Source organism: Cryptosporidium hominis, assembly GCF_000006425.1.
Source record: "Cryptosporidium hominis TU502 chromosome 4 CHRO014134, whole genome shotgun sequence".
In the NCBI taxonomy this organism is placed as follows: domain Eukaryota; phylum Apicomplexa; class Conoidasida; order Eucoccidiorida; family Cryptosporidiidae; genus Cryptosporidium; species Cryptosporidium hominis.
The window spans coordinates 1-19,135 of record NW_667359.1 but is presented as its reverse complement, the minus strand read 5'-3'; the positions used below and the strand labels follow the sequence as shown (position 1 = coordinate 19,135).

The 19,135-nt window shown below is 33.8% G+C and overlaps 5 protein-coding genes across 5 annotated transcripts; 2 read left to right on the top strand and 3 right to left on the bottom strand.

The window, feature by feature from the left end:
- Nucleotides 1-272: 272 nt before the first annotated feature.
- On the bottom strand, nt 273-1,631 carry Chro.40390 (hypothetical protein). The annotated part of the gene is made up of 1 exon (XM_662047.1): nt 273-1,631. One exon carries the CDS (start codon nt 1,629-1,631, stop codon nt 273-275), a length of 1,359 nt encoding a protein of 452 aa, XP_667139.1.
- A 1,505-nt stretch (nt 1,632-3,136) lies between these two features.
- Nucleotides 3,137-6,004, top strand: Chro.40389 (ENSANGP00000011444). Its single annotated transcript, XM_662046.1, has 1 exon — nt 3,137-6,004. The coding sequence occupies one exon, from the start codon at nt 3,137-3,139 to the stop codon at nt 6,002-6,004; it is 2,868 nt and encodes a 955-aa protein (XP_667138.1).
- A 1,163-nt stretch (nt 6,005-7,167) lies between these two features.
- Nucleotides 7,168-9,879, bottom strand: Chro.40387 (RNA binding protein). The annotated part of the gene is made up of 1 exon (XM_662045.1): nt 7,168-9,879. One exon carries the CDS (start codon nt 9,877-9,879, stop codon nt 7,168-7,170), a length of 2,712 nt encoding a protein of 903 aa, XP_667137.1.
- A 3,513-nt stretch (nt 9,880-13,392) lies between these two features.
- On the top strand, nt 13,393-14,502 carry Chro.40386 (long chain fatty acid synthetase). The annotated part of the gene is made up of 1 exon (XM_662044.1): nt 13,393-14,502. The coding sequence occupies one exon, from the start codon at nt 13,393-13,395 to the stop codon at nt 14,500-14,502; it is 1,110 nt and encodes a 369-aa protein (XP_667136.1).
- A 412-nt stretch (nt 14,503-14,914) lies between these two features.
- Chro.40385 (hypothetical protein) lies at nt 14,915-18,895 on the bottom strand. The annotated part of the gene is made up of 1 exon (XM_662043.1): nt 14,915-18,895. The coding sequence occupies one exon, from the start codon at nt 18,893-18,895 to the stop codon at nt 14,915-14,917; it is 3,981 nt and encodes a 1,326-aa protein (XP_667135.1).
- Nucleotides 18,896-19,135: the final 240 nt, after the last annotated feature.

The following is a 19,135-nucleotide window of genomic DNA, read 5'->3' as shown; positions in this document are numbered from 1 at the left end:
ATTAGCAGATCCCTCACATTTTATCACCCGGTATTCTACATTCTAGTGAAAATTTAGAATTAAACTTGGCGGTTCCACAAATAATAGATTAAATAGTCAGCAAATTTCATTTGCAAGTGAAATAAACCAACGAAATGACAATTTTAAAACAATTAAAGCAAACCAATAACTAGATAACAAAAGGTAGTGCGTAATGACAACCCATTTTTAGCCCCAGCTTTAAACAATAATATTGCTCGATATATTTCAAATAACTGATTAATAGTACAATGTCAATCACCGTAAGATCCACCAATCCTTATTATTTGTCTAACAATATAATCATCTCCCCTATTCATTAACTCATTATAATGATCTGGATCGACATGTTCAATAAGTGAAAATAACTTTTTTATTATCCTTCTATCTTTGCCTGTTAAACGGGTATCTCCTTCATTATCATCATCAATATACCATTTGACAATTGCATTCCTTGCAGTGTCTCTAAATTTAGAATATGGAATTGAATCATCATCTTCCTGAGAAATATCTCTTTCTTGAAATGATTCATCTTCTTCAAAATTTAAAAATGGCTGTTTATTGACTTTCCTTCCTGTCATTCCTTGGAAATCTACTTTTAATAGAGGATCCTTATAATTCAGTAGAGTAGCTCCTTGTTTTTGAACAGGAAATGGAAAGAATTTATCTGGAATATCATCTATCATAGTCCTCTCATATTCAGGTAACTCATTGTTATCAAAATATGCAAGCCTCTGAATCTCTGGATCATTTTCAGATGATCCATACTCATATGAATCTGCAAGTTCTAGGCTCTGAAACGGCTGAATTAATGGTTCTTCTCCTCCAATATACCGGCTTTCCAAATTTCTTCCTTGTCTTGGATAAATCATAAGTTGTGGATCTGAATCAACTTTGAAATATTCAGACTTTATAATATAAGGCTTAACTAAATTTTCATTTTCAAATTTCAAATAATCATTTGAAGTTTCCGGCCAATTTAAATTTGCTTTTTCAACCAAATAATCATAAAGAGAATCAATATTTCTATATTTATTCACATAGTTTGGCCTTTTCCAAAAATTCCTATACTCATGCAAATTGATATTTACTCTATCATCTGGTTGTATTGCTGTATATTCTGGCCTTTCCACAATTCTATTTGGAGGAACAATAAATGAGGAAAATCCATAATTTTTTGAACTTGACATTGGAAATTGCTTATACTTAGATTGGCCTGGAATCTCTTTTGTTCCAACTTCTTGACATATTTCTGAGGTAACAGAATTTGGAATCTCATAAACTGGAAATTTTCCTGAATAATATTCCTCTCCATTATGACTTGGAGGTTTAATCACCTCAATATCAACCACATTATTTTGTGGGTAACGAGAAAAAGAATTTGTATTTATTTTTTCTGCATCTTTTGGAATATCAAAATCAATAACTTTACGCTCTTGTGTTTTTTCACCTTCATTCACAGTAGGACTCGATTTTTTTGATTTCTTAACGTTATCATCCATATCAAATATGATTTCTTCCTTATCCTTTTGTCCCTGCCTGCCCTTCCAAGCATTTTGGTAATCTCCAAAAATACTGTCGTTCACCATTTGTTCTGTTGAAACAAGAAGCATTATAATGTATCCATTTGAAGATTGATATGTATGTTGAGCGCAGGCTGTCTTATAATTCACTCACGCGATAAATCCAGACTTTTTGAAAACCTAAAATATTCGAAATATATGGATGATATCTTGCACCTGATAATGGCCATCTCATTCTTGGTTTCTGAGAAAGTAATTGCTTGCAAGCTATATCAAGAAATTCTGGAATTTCTGCCAGGTCTTTTGGCTCTTTTTCAATTTGTTTTGGAGACATACCCAACAGTAACAACCTTACCGGAATTATATCCTCATAATTAACAATGCTCCTATCGTTCTTGATTAATTCAACTTTTTCATAATGCCATAATATGATCCTTTTAAAGCATGCCCCAGAATCATCAACAGGAATTGGTCTAAGTATTGTATAGACTATTAAGTTTTCTTTTGCACTTGAAATCGATTTTTTTACATCATTTTCTAACTTATCTATTATTAGCTGGCATCTCTTCTCTGGAGTGAATTTAATCCAATCATCTTCAAGCACTTTATCATATTCATTTTCCTCGATTCCTATTTTATAGAGCTTTTCCTGCTCAATAAGGGTAGTCTGAGCATCTCCGCCCAAAGTAACTTGGATATTTAGATATATTAAAATACAAATTAAAGAAATAAATCCAATTTTCTTCATTACTTAGGAAAGATTTTCCCACAATCCTAATCGATTTTGCGTTCGACCTTTCTTTCAAGTATTTGAGGCTTAAATTTATTATTTTTAATTTTTTCCCCCAAGTCAATTTTCTTAATTCATCCCAAATCTACAGTTTGAGTTAATTCTTTCTATTTGATCTGTTAATTTTATTTTCAATTGATAATATTAACTTCTACTTATTTGGTAATATATGTATTTACATATATATCGTATCGTTAAGTAATGACTCTAATTCCATCATTCTGCACGACATGACGCCAGCCTTACATATACGTCAAAATTAGCCTCTAAATTATGTAGACCATACAGAAATATAATTTATAAAAATTGATAAATTTTTGATTTATCACAAGGCAATAATGAAAATATATACAAATCCATGAACTAATAATCATTTTCTATTTGTGTTTGATTTTTAAATCTTTTCCACCTGAAATTTTGAGTTTAAATCAATTTCTGTGTTTTTTTTCCCATATTCTGCCCAAATGCACACATTCTTATTTTTTATTTAATTTCCCAATTTTTATTTTCTGGAGTGATTTACTCAGCATTCCAAAACTTATCTGTTATTAGATTCAGTGTGAGCTCTGATGTGCATGTAAATACAATAAAAATACATCCACATGCAATCTGCAACAATAAAAAACTGTGCATGTAGTAATTCAAGTACCGGTGTAACAAATTATGGCGGGCAAGCTAAAAAAAAAATTACGAAAAAGGATAGTAAGCATAAATATGGAAAATTAATTAGTTATAGAAAAGAATTTTTAAAAAGACGGTGTGGGGTAAATGAGTATTGGGTTAATTTCGTGCCAAATATTCATAAATGAAGGTTTTGCAAATGTGCGAACAAGCGAGCGAAACTGGTGATGAAGAACGCATTTTTGCGCTATTTGGAAACAAGTTAGATAAGTTAGAATCTGAAGATTTTACTTTGGATGGCTACATCAATGAGAGTTTTCCTAATGAACAGAGTTTGTCCTGTTTACCTGAAAAAATTGAAGAAACTACTAAGATCTTAGAAGAAATAGATTTAGAAATTGGTAAGGAATTAAGAAATATAGCCTCAAGTAATTTAATTGATGGGTTTGAGGAGAACTTGAAAATATTTGAAAATGAACTTATTCCAAGGATTAAAGAGAAAGAAGTACAGCATGAACAATTTAAGAAAGATGTTGAGTTTATTTTGGGAAATATTTGTGAATTAGATCAAGTCCACAATAATTTAACTAATATTGTGAATTTATTGGAAAGTTTGAGTATTGGTAATATTATCAGAGCTGAGATTAAAAGTCATATGAGCTCCAGAGCATATAGTGAATTGGTTCCAATACTTATTTTGGCCTATGACTTATCAACTTTTTTGAGAAGCCAGAAAGAAAATAACAAAGCTATGATAGAAATTTTTAATCAAAACAAACAGGATAAAGTTTATCAAGAAATTCAAAATAGCTTATCTGAAATGGAAAAGCTCTTTGGGTTACTTAAACAGCAAATTACCGAAGATTTCCTAGCCCTAATAGATCCATATATTTTATTCCTAGGAGGAATAGATCATCAAGACAGTATGAATTCTCAAATCACTCCCCCTCAGCACTTGGAAGCACCAGAAGAGTTCAGAAAACAAATGAAATCATGTTGTTATTGCGTGGAATTAATTGGGGATGATTTCCGTACCGAAATAGTGGACATGTTCACTACAAAATTGCTTGAACCTTATTGTAGGTTATTTAGTTATAGTCAAACAGAAAATTTCTTTGGTACTCAAAACAAAATGATTGGACAAAACAAAGAAAAAGTCACGTTATCAGCTACTGGAGTAGAATTCATTGAAAGAAGGTTTGGGTGGTATAGAAGGTGTATGAAAGAATATGAACAACAATTTGGGGAGATTTTTCTCACAAAATGGGAACTCCAAACAATATTAACTGAAAAATTCTTCACATATACTAGGAAAGATTTACTACAAACATTGGGAGATATTGGATATCTATTGGATAATCAAACCATTTTTGAATACAGCTTGAAATGTAATCAATTCGAGGAATATATATCTTCAAAATTTGCCCAGCTATATGATCAAAAAATACTATTTGCAGAACTAGAGAAGGAAAATCTTCAAGAAGTTCTAAATACTAAAATCAATAATAAAGCCATCAGAGAGTTTTGTAAGAAATTTAAAACAGAATACGGAAATATCTCACATTTAAATACTTCTAAAAACTCCAATTTGGGATCCTCTAAACATAAACTTAAACAAGAAATGCTCGAATATACCTTCTCACTTGATTCTGGGAAAATAAGATATCCCCAAACTAAAAGGTTGCTGACTGAATGTTTTGTCCCATACTTAGCATCATTTTTGGAACTTGAGAAGGAATCTCTACTAAAGAAAGTAACCAAAGAACTGGCTCCTGATGAAAAAATGACGGAAAATATACAAATAAGACGTGAGACAGACATCCTTGGGCAGTACGAAACTATTCCTCTTATATGGACCTCCTCTAAAAATCTTTCTCAGCTTATTAATACAGTATTCCAACAAATTGAACATCTAATTGATTATGACGATATATATCTACAATTCAATGCTTTAATCTTACAAATAGTACAAACATATATAGACCAAAAAATTATTTCATGTAACATACAAAGAGCACTAGACAAAATTACAAATAATAACATCTATTCAGGAGGGTCTTCATTTGAAAATATTGTCGAAGCTGTGGTTACAACAGTCTCCACTCAAACCAGTAAAGTTGCTGCAACTACAGGAGGAATTCTTTTCGCTTCAGTTTCCCATGATCACATAAACTCTGAGTTAAAATACAATGCTCGAAGGCTAGCTGCAACTCTTGGCTCTATAGATTACCTTGAATGGATACATGCAAGATTGGAGTATATGACTAAAGGAAGCCGAATCAACGATACCTTAGAATTTATTGAGGTTAATGCGGATGCTAGAAGTCGAGATTTAAGGCCTAGAGGCCAAAACGTCATGTTTAGTAATTACATGTGGGTCTCGAAACGAAAAATTTTAGGCTGTGTAGTCAAAGAACTATCACGACCATTAACACTGAGCATGTCAGAATGGTACACAAAAAAAACACAAAAGCTCAACGAGACGATGATGGTGAAAGGTATTTTGGAGTCTGAGTTGCCGACTTTAGATAATAGCTTTACGGGCGGCACTTTGAGTTTGGCTCAGGTTTTGGGCGAATCTTTGGTAAAACAATATGTCCAATACTCTCAGTACATGCCAACCATTTACAAATACAGTATAATAAGCCAGGTCATGATGCAAAGTCTGAGAAATAACTGGAAATTTGTGGTATCTCTCAAAGGTCCACTACACTATGGCACACTAGAGGTGGTGGTCAATGAGCAACAGAAGCTATCCTCTCTCTTTCTGGAACTTCCGTCATACTTTCCAGCGATGTACGTTCCTAGGGCTTATGTTAATAATATAAAAGTCATTATGAGCAAAAGTATCGTCTTTCTTCGTATTGCACAAAAAAAAGCTCAAATGAATGATTCTCAGCTTGACCAGACTTCCATACAGCATTTTACGACACAGCTGTACAGAAATCTTGAAATCGAGACTGAAAAAGATGAACTCTCAGCCTTCCATATAAACCTGGCTCTAAGACTTGGAAATAACACCGGCCAACACCAACAACTTCGACCAACATAATCAAGAAAAAGTCAAAAACAATAAAAACTTAAAACCAATATAACATTAATTATCATCAAATTCAATAAACAAAAAATAAATAAATATTGCAAACATTTGCATCTTGTACACTTCCAACAAAAAACTTTCCATTTTATTTCATTCGGCACTTCTTCAATGATGAGACAAATAGAAATCAATTTAGATCGAGTGGATTTCTATAGAGTATGTTCAGTTAACTTAAATGGGAATATTAGTGGTTCTTAAATACAAATTTCACATTCTATTCAATGAGATTTGGATACATAATTTCGGAAAATTATGAAAGCTTCTACTGGAAGAGGCCCAATAAATCTTAAATTGTCTAAGTAAAACTGAATTATTATAAGGCATTTGGATTATTGGAAAATAAAGTCTGGAATAAGCTGGAATAGTCAAAATAATACTCCTCTATAAGTTTCGTAATAATCAAGGTAAACCAAACTATGTAATATAATAATTTGAGACATTGACCAAATAGAATCTTCATTCTTTCTCTGGCAATTATAAGTATTATATATTGCTAATGTTTTGAAGAGGAAACGAACACAAATTTATGGAGATAGAGGTAATATATAATTCAAACAAAAATAATATGGTAACCCGCCTAAATTTGTTACCATTTCTGGATTCAATTGCATGTATTGCATGCAGTCATCTATTAGTGACGTGGGCTTCCCATAATATTCCCAATTGAAGACTCCAAATAATTTGTACCTTGACCATTCCATCCAAGCGGTTTGTTTTATCTCAGAATATTCGTTAATAATAATTTCCCAGAATAAAGTAAACGTTCCACAGGTCCTCTAAATGCATTATCAGAAAGAAGTGGGTAATTTCCAAAGAGATTAATATATTGCTTCTCTCAAAAAAAAAAACAGAGAAAAAATGTAAGTCCTATACAAAGAAGAGTGGCGTAGAATATAATATAAATACAATATTCACAACTGAAGGAAGATCGGGTCGAGACTTTATCATCTTATATCATTAACATCACAGTGTTAAGATCTGGCAGTCATTTTTATTTTTATAAAAATTAGAGTTTTATGGAATCAGGATCAAGTCTTACTTTCGCTTGGGGTTTCTGTCTGTTCTTGCTTCTATAATGAATCATTTACAGAACAATCAGTTAGGGAGGCATTTCTTTATGAGGACGGTCCAGAACTGAAGTTGTGGTTGTTATTATTGCAACTATTATTACTATTATTGTTATTATTAATATTAACATTTACATCATTATTACTATTATCATCAGTATTACTTTCATTATTACCATTAACATTATTAGAATTCTGGGAAATGGCGATAGAAATCGAATCATTCTGAATATTATTTTGAGAGTTCTCCATATAGCCCGTTTGGCTGCATCCTCCCTGAGGCAAATTATTCTTCAATAAATGCTGGACGAAGTGTTCTTGACCTTGCTTGATGGAAACCTTAAGTTTTCTTCCTTGCTCCGTGATGAACCCATTCATATGGTTAACGGCCTCAGCTGCAGAGTGGATATTATCATATGAGACAAAGGCTACTCCCTTATTTCGGCCACTAGTCTTATCAACCATAAGATGAGCAGATAAGATATTTCCAAAACGACAAAAGAGTCCAACAAGACTTTTCTTATCCCATTCATACGGAACGTTGAAAATGAAAATATTTGCTCCAGGTGGACCAACAACTTCTCTTGAAAAGTTTGGACGGAAACTTAAAAATTCTGGAGGAACCTCCCATTGTGTTACCTGTGTTAATTCATTATGGTAATATGGCTTACCATCAGAAGTAAAGTATTCCTTCCACATACCAATACACCTTGGCATCAAATTAGCAGTAATTGCAGCTGCAGCTGTAGCACTCGTGGATGCTGGAATGGGAAGACCAACTGCACGAGAACGAGAGAACATCGCAGCCGTGGAAGTGGTTGTGGCTACAGCCATTCCATTGTGATCAAATAGCGTGATAGCTCTTCCACATGGGGGATGATGACCAGCTTGTACAGCATTGGCTCCAGTTGCACTAACTCCAGTAAATGGACCAATTTGCAGCTGTTCGGTTAAAGAATGATGGTTTGAACTTTGCGATAAACCTTTAGAATTGCATCCAATAAAATGTTGTCCTGATTGATGGTTGTGGAATTGGTAAGCTGTTCCTCCAATTCCAACTGAAGACTTTGAGCTGCCAGGGGCTTGTTGAGACATTGACGAGGTCGAAGAAGTTAATGTGCTAGCATTACACAAAATATTGTTAACGTTATTACTGGCTCCAACAATTCTGGGGGAATGGAGTTTTTGAATTGAGTGATGGCCAAAGTTGAAGTGCCCATTAAAGTTAAGAGCTGCAGCCGTTCCAAAAGTTAAATGCGCTCCTTGAGCTATTAAGGAGCTGCTAGTAGATGACTGGTGGTTCTTGGATGCGAAGCGGACTTCAATTGGCCTGTTGACATCTGCAAGGGTCAAAGCTCCATGTAAAGACTTGATAGCGAAAAGTCCTTGTTCTTTAAAAGCATATTTAACAAAAGCACAACCTTTACCCACTCCAGAATGAGGCTCCCTCATAATGAATATTTCATTGATTTGCCCATATGGAGAAAATAACTCCCTAATCTCGTCTTCTGTGATATTTCTAGGGAGAGCTCCAACAAAAAGCTTGACTTGATCAACTCCTGGAATGCAAGATTCACTCTCAAAACCCAGTCTTTCAGGCTCCCCCGTAGAGTATTGGACCTTAAGAGGCCCTCTAAGTTCGTCCAATACCTTGATAGAATTTAGCTCTCTAAGAGCAAAATCTGCTTGCGCAACAGATTCCATGGTAACCAAAGCTGCTCCTCTATGGATTCCAGTACTCTTTTCCCGGATCACGGACACATTCACAACTCGACCATACAACTTAAATAAATCACGGAGATCATCTTCTTCAATATTCCTTGGAACCCTACCCACAAACAACTTTATCTCGACATTAGGGGCAGGATAAGCGTTAGGAACAGTAAAGTAACCTGCTCCAAAATTATGTGGAGTACAAAAAAGGATTGGATCAACATTAGAATTACTTCCAGTGTGGGATGTAGCGCCTCCATCACTGCAGAAGCGGTGGTCAAGTCGATCAGACTCGGATACTCGGGTAATTCCTTTGATCGTATTTGAGTTATTGTCATGAATGATATTGCGTACTGATCCCTCATGAGAAATTTTTGGGCTATTTAAGGATCTGTGGTCAACCAATACTGAGCTGTCAGCACTTCCCTTTAGTAGTGATGATGGCTCATCTCCCTGGTTCTTTGCATTTTCAAAGAATTTGTGCCTTTGGTCTTCCCTCTCAAAGCCTTCTGAAACATGGTAGTGGCGGAGATCTTGATGATGAAATTCGAATTGATAATTAGCCTGACTAACGGTTTTGTTAGAGTTGCAGGCAGATTTAGGCAGCTCTAAGTCATCATTCGCCGAACCGAGTGATGACCTATTGTAATATGAACAATCGTCATTTAAGTCATTCTTCTTGCTCTTTCTATCTTCTTCAATATGACATTGGTAGCTATCTTCATTTCTATGATTATTAGCTTTATTTCTACTAGGCTTATTTCTAGTTGATTTACTATTACTCTTAGAACCACCATTATTTTTCTCTTTCATCTGATCTTGCCTTTCCGAGACAAAGTTACGAGCTACCTGAGACTTAAGTCCGCTTAGACACATTGGCCCCTCAGACCTCTGCTCATTAATATGCTTGGATGCTTCCTCATCATCTTCCTCGTCGTCATCTTCCTCCTCCTCCCCTTGGCGTTCTAGATTAATTTCCTTAACTGTTAAATTCTCTAATTCTGGCCTAACCCCAGATTCACTATCCGGACTTAATTTGTATTCCATCTTTTCCTGTTCTTTTCAGTAATGAGATCCGAGAAAAGTTGTTATACTCTCTTCGGGAAAGTGGCCGATTCTTCTTGTCCGTAATATGCTCTGTTATGGCAGCTATTCTCTATAATCTCTTTCCCTGTTCTAATCTTCAAGGAACATCTTACTTAGAGTTTGAGCTTATGTCCCAAATAAAAGCAGACGCTTTTTCAGCGGTCAATCTGGAACTTCCTATATTACCCCGTTACTCAGAGTACGAAGTACCTCCTAACCTTAAAAGATCTACTTTCCCAGATCCACGCCTATTTCGTTTTTTTTCTATTTCTAAAGGAACAGGCCCACTCTATTACAACCTTTAGAGTTTCCTGAGCTATTCTATTCTAGCCTATTCCCCTTTTTTTTCTAAGTATTATAAGCTCTTATATAGCTAGTCCTTTCTATTTTTTTTATTTTTTATTTATATGTTTTTTTAATAATACTTAGCCGCTCCCTATTTTGATTACTTTTATATTATTAATATTATTTATTATTATTATTATATTATTATTATTATTATTATTATTATTATTATTATTATATTTTATTATTATATTAATATTATAATTATTTTTTTTTTAGTAATTAAAGACTAGACCTTATATTAACGAAGGTAAAAGCTTGAATATTATATATTTATCATAAAAAAGAAAAAATTTAAACCATATGAAAAAACTATCCCGCTGATTTCTTGTTAATCTTGGTCAACTTTTTTTTAATCCAAATACTTAAATCTGCCAAAATATCTATTTATTAATCTATTTATTTCTCCTTTTACCATTTATTTCTTATCTGCTTTTTTACTCTTTTTTCTTCTCTTATTTTTTTTATAATATTCGCGATACCCAGTTTCCCGCGAAATAGACAACATGCACAGATCACCGCCTACAGTAGACGTGTGCGTAGAGGCTTATAATCTTATTAATAATAATGTATAGAAAATAAATAGGGTAAATTAAATAATCTGAGTAAATAATTTATAGATTATCATAAGAAAAAAAGTACAGTTGAAGAAATTGTAATAAATGTAATATTATGTATAAAAATTTATTCCCGCCTCGTTAAACTTAGAAGTCTTATGAAAGTTATGTCCAGTCTGTGCGGGCTATTAGTCATTAAAAGATGTTTGGATAGTATAAATGAATAGTAATATAATTAAAGTCCAATAGTATATGTATAGCAATTCTTTGTCGAGTTTAAATAAGATTATACGTTAGATTTAAATATTTTGTGCTACTTGTAAATATAAAAAATATGAAAATTATTTTTTTTGGGTTTTATTCGAGCCAGTCCAGCTTAGTATAAAGTTTTAATATTAAATATAATATTTCAATAGTAAATATATTTCCAGAAAGTTTGTGTGTGCGTGGGGTTTTTTTCTTTTTTTTTTATTCAATCTGCCTTAAGGTGAATAATAATAATGAAATATGATGGAAAGAAAAGGAGTGGAATGGGGGGGGGGAGGGAAATACTATGATTTATATAATTTGTTAGTTTAGTATGAATAGTAACAATAATATTTACTATATACTTCAAAGTATACGAATTCAAATATAGAATTATACGCAGATGCATGAAAAAAAAAAAAAATAAACAGTTTTAATCTAGAATTTTTGGACTTGAATTACAAAATCTGAACAGTATCTAAAGATAAGGGATAGTAGGACTTAACTGAAATTTATACCTAGCTTGACTTATTATTTTGCTGAACTAGAAGGTTAGTTATAGTGAGTGGCAAGAATCTCGAATCAGTAAACTCAATTTGTAAATTGGGCAGTGCATTTTTTCTGGCGGCATTTATAGAAAATAGGTCTATAGTTCTACCGGTATAGCGTACAAGTATTTAAATATAAATATTAATAGTAAAACATAGCGTATAAATTAATTAATAATGGATTTTAGTAGGCAAAATAGGAACTCATGTTATCCCTTTTAACAAAATAATTAGAAATAGTGCGTAACATACAAATTAGTAATAATTTTAATTAGTCAATAATTAAGTTATATTTAATTTAAACTACAAAGATATATTATTTTTGTGGAATAGTAACAATTTATAAGTGGTAAACCAGTTTATACACTTGAATTGAAGCTAAGGGATTAAGAAAAGTTGTTTAATGCTTTAAGAGCATATTTTATAGTCTCTAAATATTAGCTTTTATTCTTAATTAAAGAAATAAAGGCAAATTAATTGTAAAATTTAATTAAGAAGCAGCATTTTAATTATTTGTAAAGCCAATTAGAGATTATTTAATTACAGTGATATTAAGAGAACAAATATAAATAGAGAATAGATATGAAGATTCTAAGATTAGCATTGTTAGTATTTGCGTTTATGATGTCGATAAACTTGATAGGAAGTATGAAGAGTAAATACTATCTTGGAAGATGGAAGAATGCAATCCATTCCGTGGCAGTTGAAGGCACTGATGATCATCCATTAATGAGTGCAATTTACAGACATAGAGAACACAAGGCTGAATTGATCGCCAACTTTGAAGAATCAATATCAAATTTGATAGATTTAATAAAACGTGGGATGGTAACAAGTATGGATGGATATATGTATGGTAGAAGACAAGTGAAAAAGACATTGGACTATGACCCAATTTCGAAATTGGCAGAGAGTGATGATGCAAAGATAGCAAAAAAAAAGAAGAAAAAGGGAATTCCCTTAATGGAATGGTTTAGATACTCGTCGGTTTTGAAATTGGCTGCTGAATTTGGTTCAGGGTTGTTATCATTAAAGGATTCAGCTCCTTTTGTGGACCATTCACCAGATATTAAGAAACCAATAAGAACAGTATCTATTTTGTCTAAGAACAGACTGGAATGGAGTTTAACAGAAATTGCTTGTTCTACTTACGGAATAGTATTAAGTCCAATGTATGATGCTTTAGGCCCAGATGGAGTAGCACATAGTATTAATTTGGTAGGCTCTTCAACAGTGGTAGTTTCAATGGAAGCTTTGAGCACTATTTTGAATGTACTTTCAAGGCTCCCAGGAATCAGATATATTGTTTTACTAAGGCCAGAAGATGGAGGCGATGTAGAATATCCGTTAGATAAAGTGGAATTATCAAAGGATACCCTCAAAGCTTATGGTGTCCAGGTTTCACTTTCAAAGTATGAGATTCCGAGTCACGTGAATTTTGTAACATTTGAAGCAGTGATGAGGCTTGGTGAATTGAATTTGAAGGAACCAACTCCCTCAGGTTATGATGATGTTAATTCAATTTATTTCACATCAGGTACAACAGGAGTTCCAAAGGGTGCAATTCATACAAACGGGAATTGGATTGCAGGAGCATCTGCTTCCCTTAGATCATTTTTGAATAGATCAGACTGCACTGCACTCTTGGACCAAGAGACAGGTATCTAAGTTTCTTACCATTAGCTCACATTTTTGAACGCGAGGTGAACCATATATTAATTTACTCAGGAGGCACAATTTGTTTCTATGGAGGAGATATTTTGAAGATTGGAGATGATATGAAGGCTGCAAGACCAACAGTCTTTATAGCCGTCCCAAGATTGTTTACACGAATCTATAAAGGGAAAGTACTACAAGAAGTAAGGAAGAAGAGTGATGGCGTCCAGAAGTTTTTCTTTAAGATTTTAAGAAGAAAGGTTCATAGTAAACACCCAGTCAAGCACTGGCTATATGATTCTTTATCATTTAAGAAGATTAGCAATGTTCTTGGAGGAAAGATTAAGTTTACATTAAGTGGAGCAGCTCCATTGGATGAGCATACTCAGAGAGATATAAGGGCTTTACTGAGAACTCATGTAGTACAGGGGTATGGTACAACAGAAGCTCTAGCTGCGTTTTGTCCAGAATTCACAGACTTGAGCGTGAACAATGTTGGAGGACCAATTCCATGCATAGAATTTAGATTTTTGAGTATTCCAGAAATGGACTATGATGCCAAAAGCTATCCAATAAGGGGTGAGCTTTTGATTAGAGGTACTACTATTTTTAAAGGATACCTTAAACAGCCAAAGGAAACAGCTGAGGCTATTGACAAGGATGGGTGGTTACATACTGGAGATATTGCCGAATTGACTGACAGTGGTGCAATTAGAATTATTGACAGAAGAAAACACTTATTCAAGCTTTCTCAAGGTGAGTATATCTCACCAGAGACTCTTGAGAATATTTATATTGCTCATTCTCAAATAGTTGGACAAATGTTCATCACCGCAAAAACTACAGAGTCTGTGATTGTTGCAGTAATTGTTCCAGATTCCGAGTTCGTTAAGGATTGGTCAAAAAAAAATGGGGTAACTATTTCCTCAGATTGGCAAACTCAATTTAAACAGATATGTACTGAAGCAAACACAAAATACTTTGAAGAAAACGCCAATACTCCTCTCCGTGAAGAAATTATTGCTTCTCTTAAACATGTGGAAGATCAGCAAGGAATAAAGGGATTTAAGAAGGTCAATGATTTTTATCTTGAATGTGATGGGTTCACAGTTGAAAATGGCCTATTAACCCCAACAAACAAGCTTATGAGACACAAGGCAAACAAGGTATACTTGGACAAAGTCGAGAAGCTTTATGTAATAATCAACAACAAATCAGGAAATAAGCTATAAATGAGAAAATTCTTCTCTTTAAGCTTACCCCCTTGAAGTTCTTTCTGTGTGAGATCCCTTTGCTTTTTTGATTTATTACTAGTAATATTTCCTCCAGTTCATTTCCTTTTCCAGAAAAAACTATTCTCAAATCAATACCTTTTAACTTTCCTATACTCAATTGGTCAATCTTTGGTCATCTATTCCGCATGGGTGTCATTCTTTTTTTCCCCCCTCCCGCCTGTATTGCTGGTGTAAAACACTCAAAGGAAATTACATGTGGATGATGTGATTTTTGCATGCAATTACGAAGTGGGGGCGGGAGATTCATTTTTTCTATGAATTAGTAAATAAACAAACAAGTGGTGTGCGAGAGTAAAGTAAAAGTTATACTAGGCTTATTTCTACTATTCAAAGTATTGTTTTGAGTAGCTCATCCGAGGTTCTCGGTTGTTTGGTTTTTTTTGGAGACTTTAAAAACAAGGAATGCTAAATATGAACTCAGTATTATGAGTTTTTCCGTGCATGTTATAGTAGAACGTTTAAAATCTGGCGAATTGTGGTCAAGAGAGAATGTTCTCCTTATGTTCATATTTAACAGTAGCTCAAATGAACTTTTAAGTGTTAGTATTTGCAAAGTATTATTGTTCTTGGAGGTCCAATGTCTTTCTTGGAGAAAGTATATGTTTCCATCCTCGTTATTGATACTTTGACTTGACCCAGTTTTATCCTCTGTTTGCAATTGAGACTTTGTGTCTGCATTCGATATTTGACGCCCTAGAATTAAAAGTCCTTTTCTGTACTTATCCCAGCAAACTGACTCTGTAAATAAACTAGGAATGAAGATGACCTTGTGAACTTTGGCGTCTTCTTTTTTTTGAATGTCCCAAAAGACTAATATTGTCAGATTACCAGGACTATTAATTCCAACGTAAAGAACGAGGCTCTTTTCTTTAAGAAATATCCACTCCACTTTTTGGGATTCTTCGATATCTTTCAATCCAAAGCTTTGAGGATTTCCAGAGCCACTCTCAATAGTAATGACATCATTGCTAAGGTTGTTATTTACATTTCCTCCATTTTCTTTCCGACAATTCCCTTGAACTAAGAAAACACTATTCAACATTCCAATTAAGTCCAAAGAAAGTAGCTTATCTTGTCCACCGAAGCTCCAAAGTCTTTGCTTCTTGCCACCTAAGTCGGATAATATGCATGAGAAGCAAAAACCACTTGAGTCAATATCTTTTGTAATTTTTCCAAATCTGGAAGTACCTCTATCCGGGCTTCTATGATTCTTGTGGTTCTCTGGACTATCCATGTACAAACTTTGTAATTCAGGATTTACTAGATCCATTTGAATGATGGAAGAAACTTTTTCATACCTAAGTGGAATATCCACAATGGGAAACCAAATCGATTTACGGAAATCCTGTCGGTTATCAATTGAATGTTTACTTACCAACATAATACCTCCTTGGGAAACTGCCACAATATAGCAATCACTTTGATGGAATTCAATACTGAATAATAGACTTACATTTCCCATATTGAATTGTTTTAGGACTTTTTCTTTCTGAGCCATTACAAAAATGTTATTAAAGTTATGTTCTGAGTTTGTCAAGTTATATGTTGAAGCCTTGTTAGATAGTTTAAACCTAAGGTAAATCAAATCTCCTGACAAAGTTCCAATTGTTACATAGGCTGATCCTTCGTTGCATACCAACAAATCAATACATATTGCCTTGTTCTCGAAAAGATCTTGTTTGCTTGAATATATGCACTTGAATCCAAGTTCTTCAAAGCCATACACTGAAATGTAAAACAACAACCTCTCCTCAAACTGATCTAGTAGTGCCAAAAGTACGAACTCCCCAGGTCTCTCATAAATTGATGTCAGAAAAGAGAATTGAGTCTTACTCTTAGCACTCTCTTGTAATTGAATGATCTTTGATAGATCCAGTTTTTGAAAGCCACCCTTGAAATTACAGTAGTCTTCTGTAAATAACAACATAAACCCATTATTCTCATCCAAAGTAAACTTTTCCTTGCTATTATCAAATTCATCCTTTCCTAGTTTGTAGTTTGATCTTAATATATTCTCCTGAGAAACTATGTCTCTCTTAAATCCATCCATTCTATTTGTATTATTAGAAAATTCGCTATTCAAAGCCTTAACTGGCTTAAGGTGACTTTGTAAATCAAGCAGTGAACTAGAAACAATACCCTTCTCTAAGTAGCTCTCTTCGTGTTTTTGCTGGTCTAATTTTTGATTAAAATCATATTTTGCTTCCAAAAGTTGGGGATTACTTTTAAATAGGACGAACCAAGGCATATTAGCATATTCGTGATTTAAGTGTTGCATGATGGTTGATTCTTCAAATGACGTTATACCTCTTTTAGGATGTGGTTCATTGAAAAGCATTATAGGCACTTGTCCAAACTCTTCAACTTGAGCTTTCAAGGCAATATCCTCATTCTCATCAATTGTTCTCCTTGTATATATTTCCTGTTGGATATTGCTAATTCCCTCATTATTATATTCCTGAACTGCGTATACAGGTGATTTATCATTCATCATAGCTATTGAAGAGTTAATATATGTAATTGGATGAAAAAGGTTATCAGAACTATAAGCTTGAGGCCCTCTTTGTTTGAACCCAAAAATTAAATCAATCCATTCGTGAATATGTTGACTCACCACTTGTCCCTCAAGTGCATATCTCATTGTCCTTAGAAACTTCTCAGCCTGGCTCAGATTAGCCGTATTCAGTGTATTTGCGTTAAACTGGTTTTGGCCAGTTTCAAGCTCCCAGTTTGGGATTTGAACATTAAGTAAAGACCCAGAGTTGGTTCGGATATTAAGTTTATTGTTTAATAAGAAATCGGGATTTTGCTCATAGAATTGAGGTATTAATTCCATATAAGTAGTTTTGCCTTCAAGAATGGTTCTCCAAGTGTCATTCATAGAGTGGAACATTCTGTTCCATACATCAAAATCTCCTCCGTGTAACTTGAGTTGGTACTCTGGGAACTGTCTAACAAGATAATAAGAAATATATCCTGGGGTAGAATAATGAGACCCATATAGAAATTGTTCCGAGGCTGGGAGGTCCTTCATCCTGCTTTTAAGCATCTCTAGGTTATTTATATTAATAGAACCCAAAGGCTTAGATAAATCTCTGTAATTGAAAGACTGAGAAAGATCGTGCCTTGAATTCAATACTGAATTAAAGCTTACGATAGTCCATGGAAAAATGGGATATTGTGTTAAATCTCCTTTTGATCTTCCACTAATGCTATTTAAGTAATCTAAATAATGATATGTAGATATTGAGCCATGTATCCAAAGATTTTGGATATGATTCTTAAAGCATGGGCTTTGACTAGCATATAATGGATCTACAAAAAGCATAGGCAAACAAGATGAGGTATTATGAGATGAGCATAAGCATGATGCATACTGAGGTACATGACTGCTCCATTGAAATCCTTTGCTATTCAAGCTCATTAAGTAGGACTGAAGGAAAGCCACAATATGCTCTCTATCTTGGGTGGACTGAAATTCTAGAAAAAGGCTTCTCCAGTTTGTTCGCCCTTTACATGTCATAATATGAGGCTTAAGTTCTTTTCCATATATTATTTCTACAGAGTTAGGCTTCATTGAGTAAATTCTTTTAAATATAAACCAAATATTTTTCAACGGAATTCTTTTGTAAGGCTTATTTGAGAAGTTTGGAAGAGGCTTAAAGCATATTCCTGAAGAAACAATATGTAGAATCCCTCTATGCTTTGTAAAGGGTTTGATTCGATTCACAATTAGAGGCTTTGAAATAAGAAATTGATCTCTGTGGTCCAAAAGAAACTCGTATTCAACATTCAATATTTCTTTATTGTATAGAAAACTAATCCATTTTCCCACTAAATCTTCGAGTTTATTAGAAGAACCGTGCTTTTTAGAGTGTTCCATCCAAAGTTCACTAGAAAGATTCATTAGGTGCTGCGCTATTTCACTTGTAATAGTGATTTCAAGCTCAAAAGAGTCTCGATTAGATTCAAGGCCTCGACAATCTTTAGAAGATAAGACTTGGTTGGGAGTAACACTTCTTGATTTACCATCAATTACCTGCACATCTACAAGTCGAACGACTTTTGTAAATATAATCATTTTCGAATTAGAAAAATCCAGCTTCATATCTGTAATTTGACTAAAGAGAATCTTGATCATAGTAATTGTTGAGTCATCAGGTTCTATGATTATGCTTTTACTCCCAATCCTGATTCTTCCTTTTAATACACTACCAAATGTTTTTATTTGAATTCCTGTAGCTTTACAGATACATGATACGTCAGCAACATACTCCTCATTCTCTTCCAATGTTAAATGCGAAAACTGCCTCACTCCTTTTAGTGCCATTTCCAATAAGCCCTATATGGTGTTACGAGTTTTCACTCTAACCTTTCTTTCCTCCTCTACCCTCCAATTACTCTCACTTTAATAACTTATGAATGATACTCTTCACCCCAAATATTCAAAAAGTTGAATGATCAACTCCAGTTCATTACTTATCCAACCCACTGAACTTTCCCACCTTACAGGAAGTTCCCGCCAAAATCATTAATGGACTAAAAAAGGTAACTGTGTGTAGTATGATTT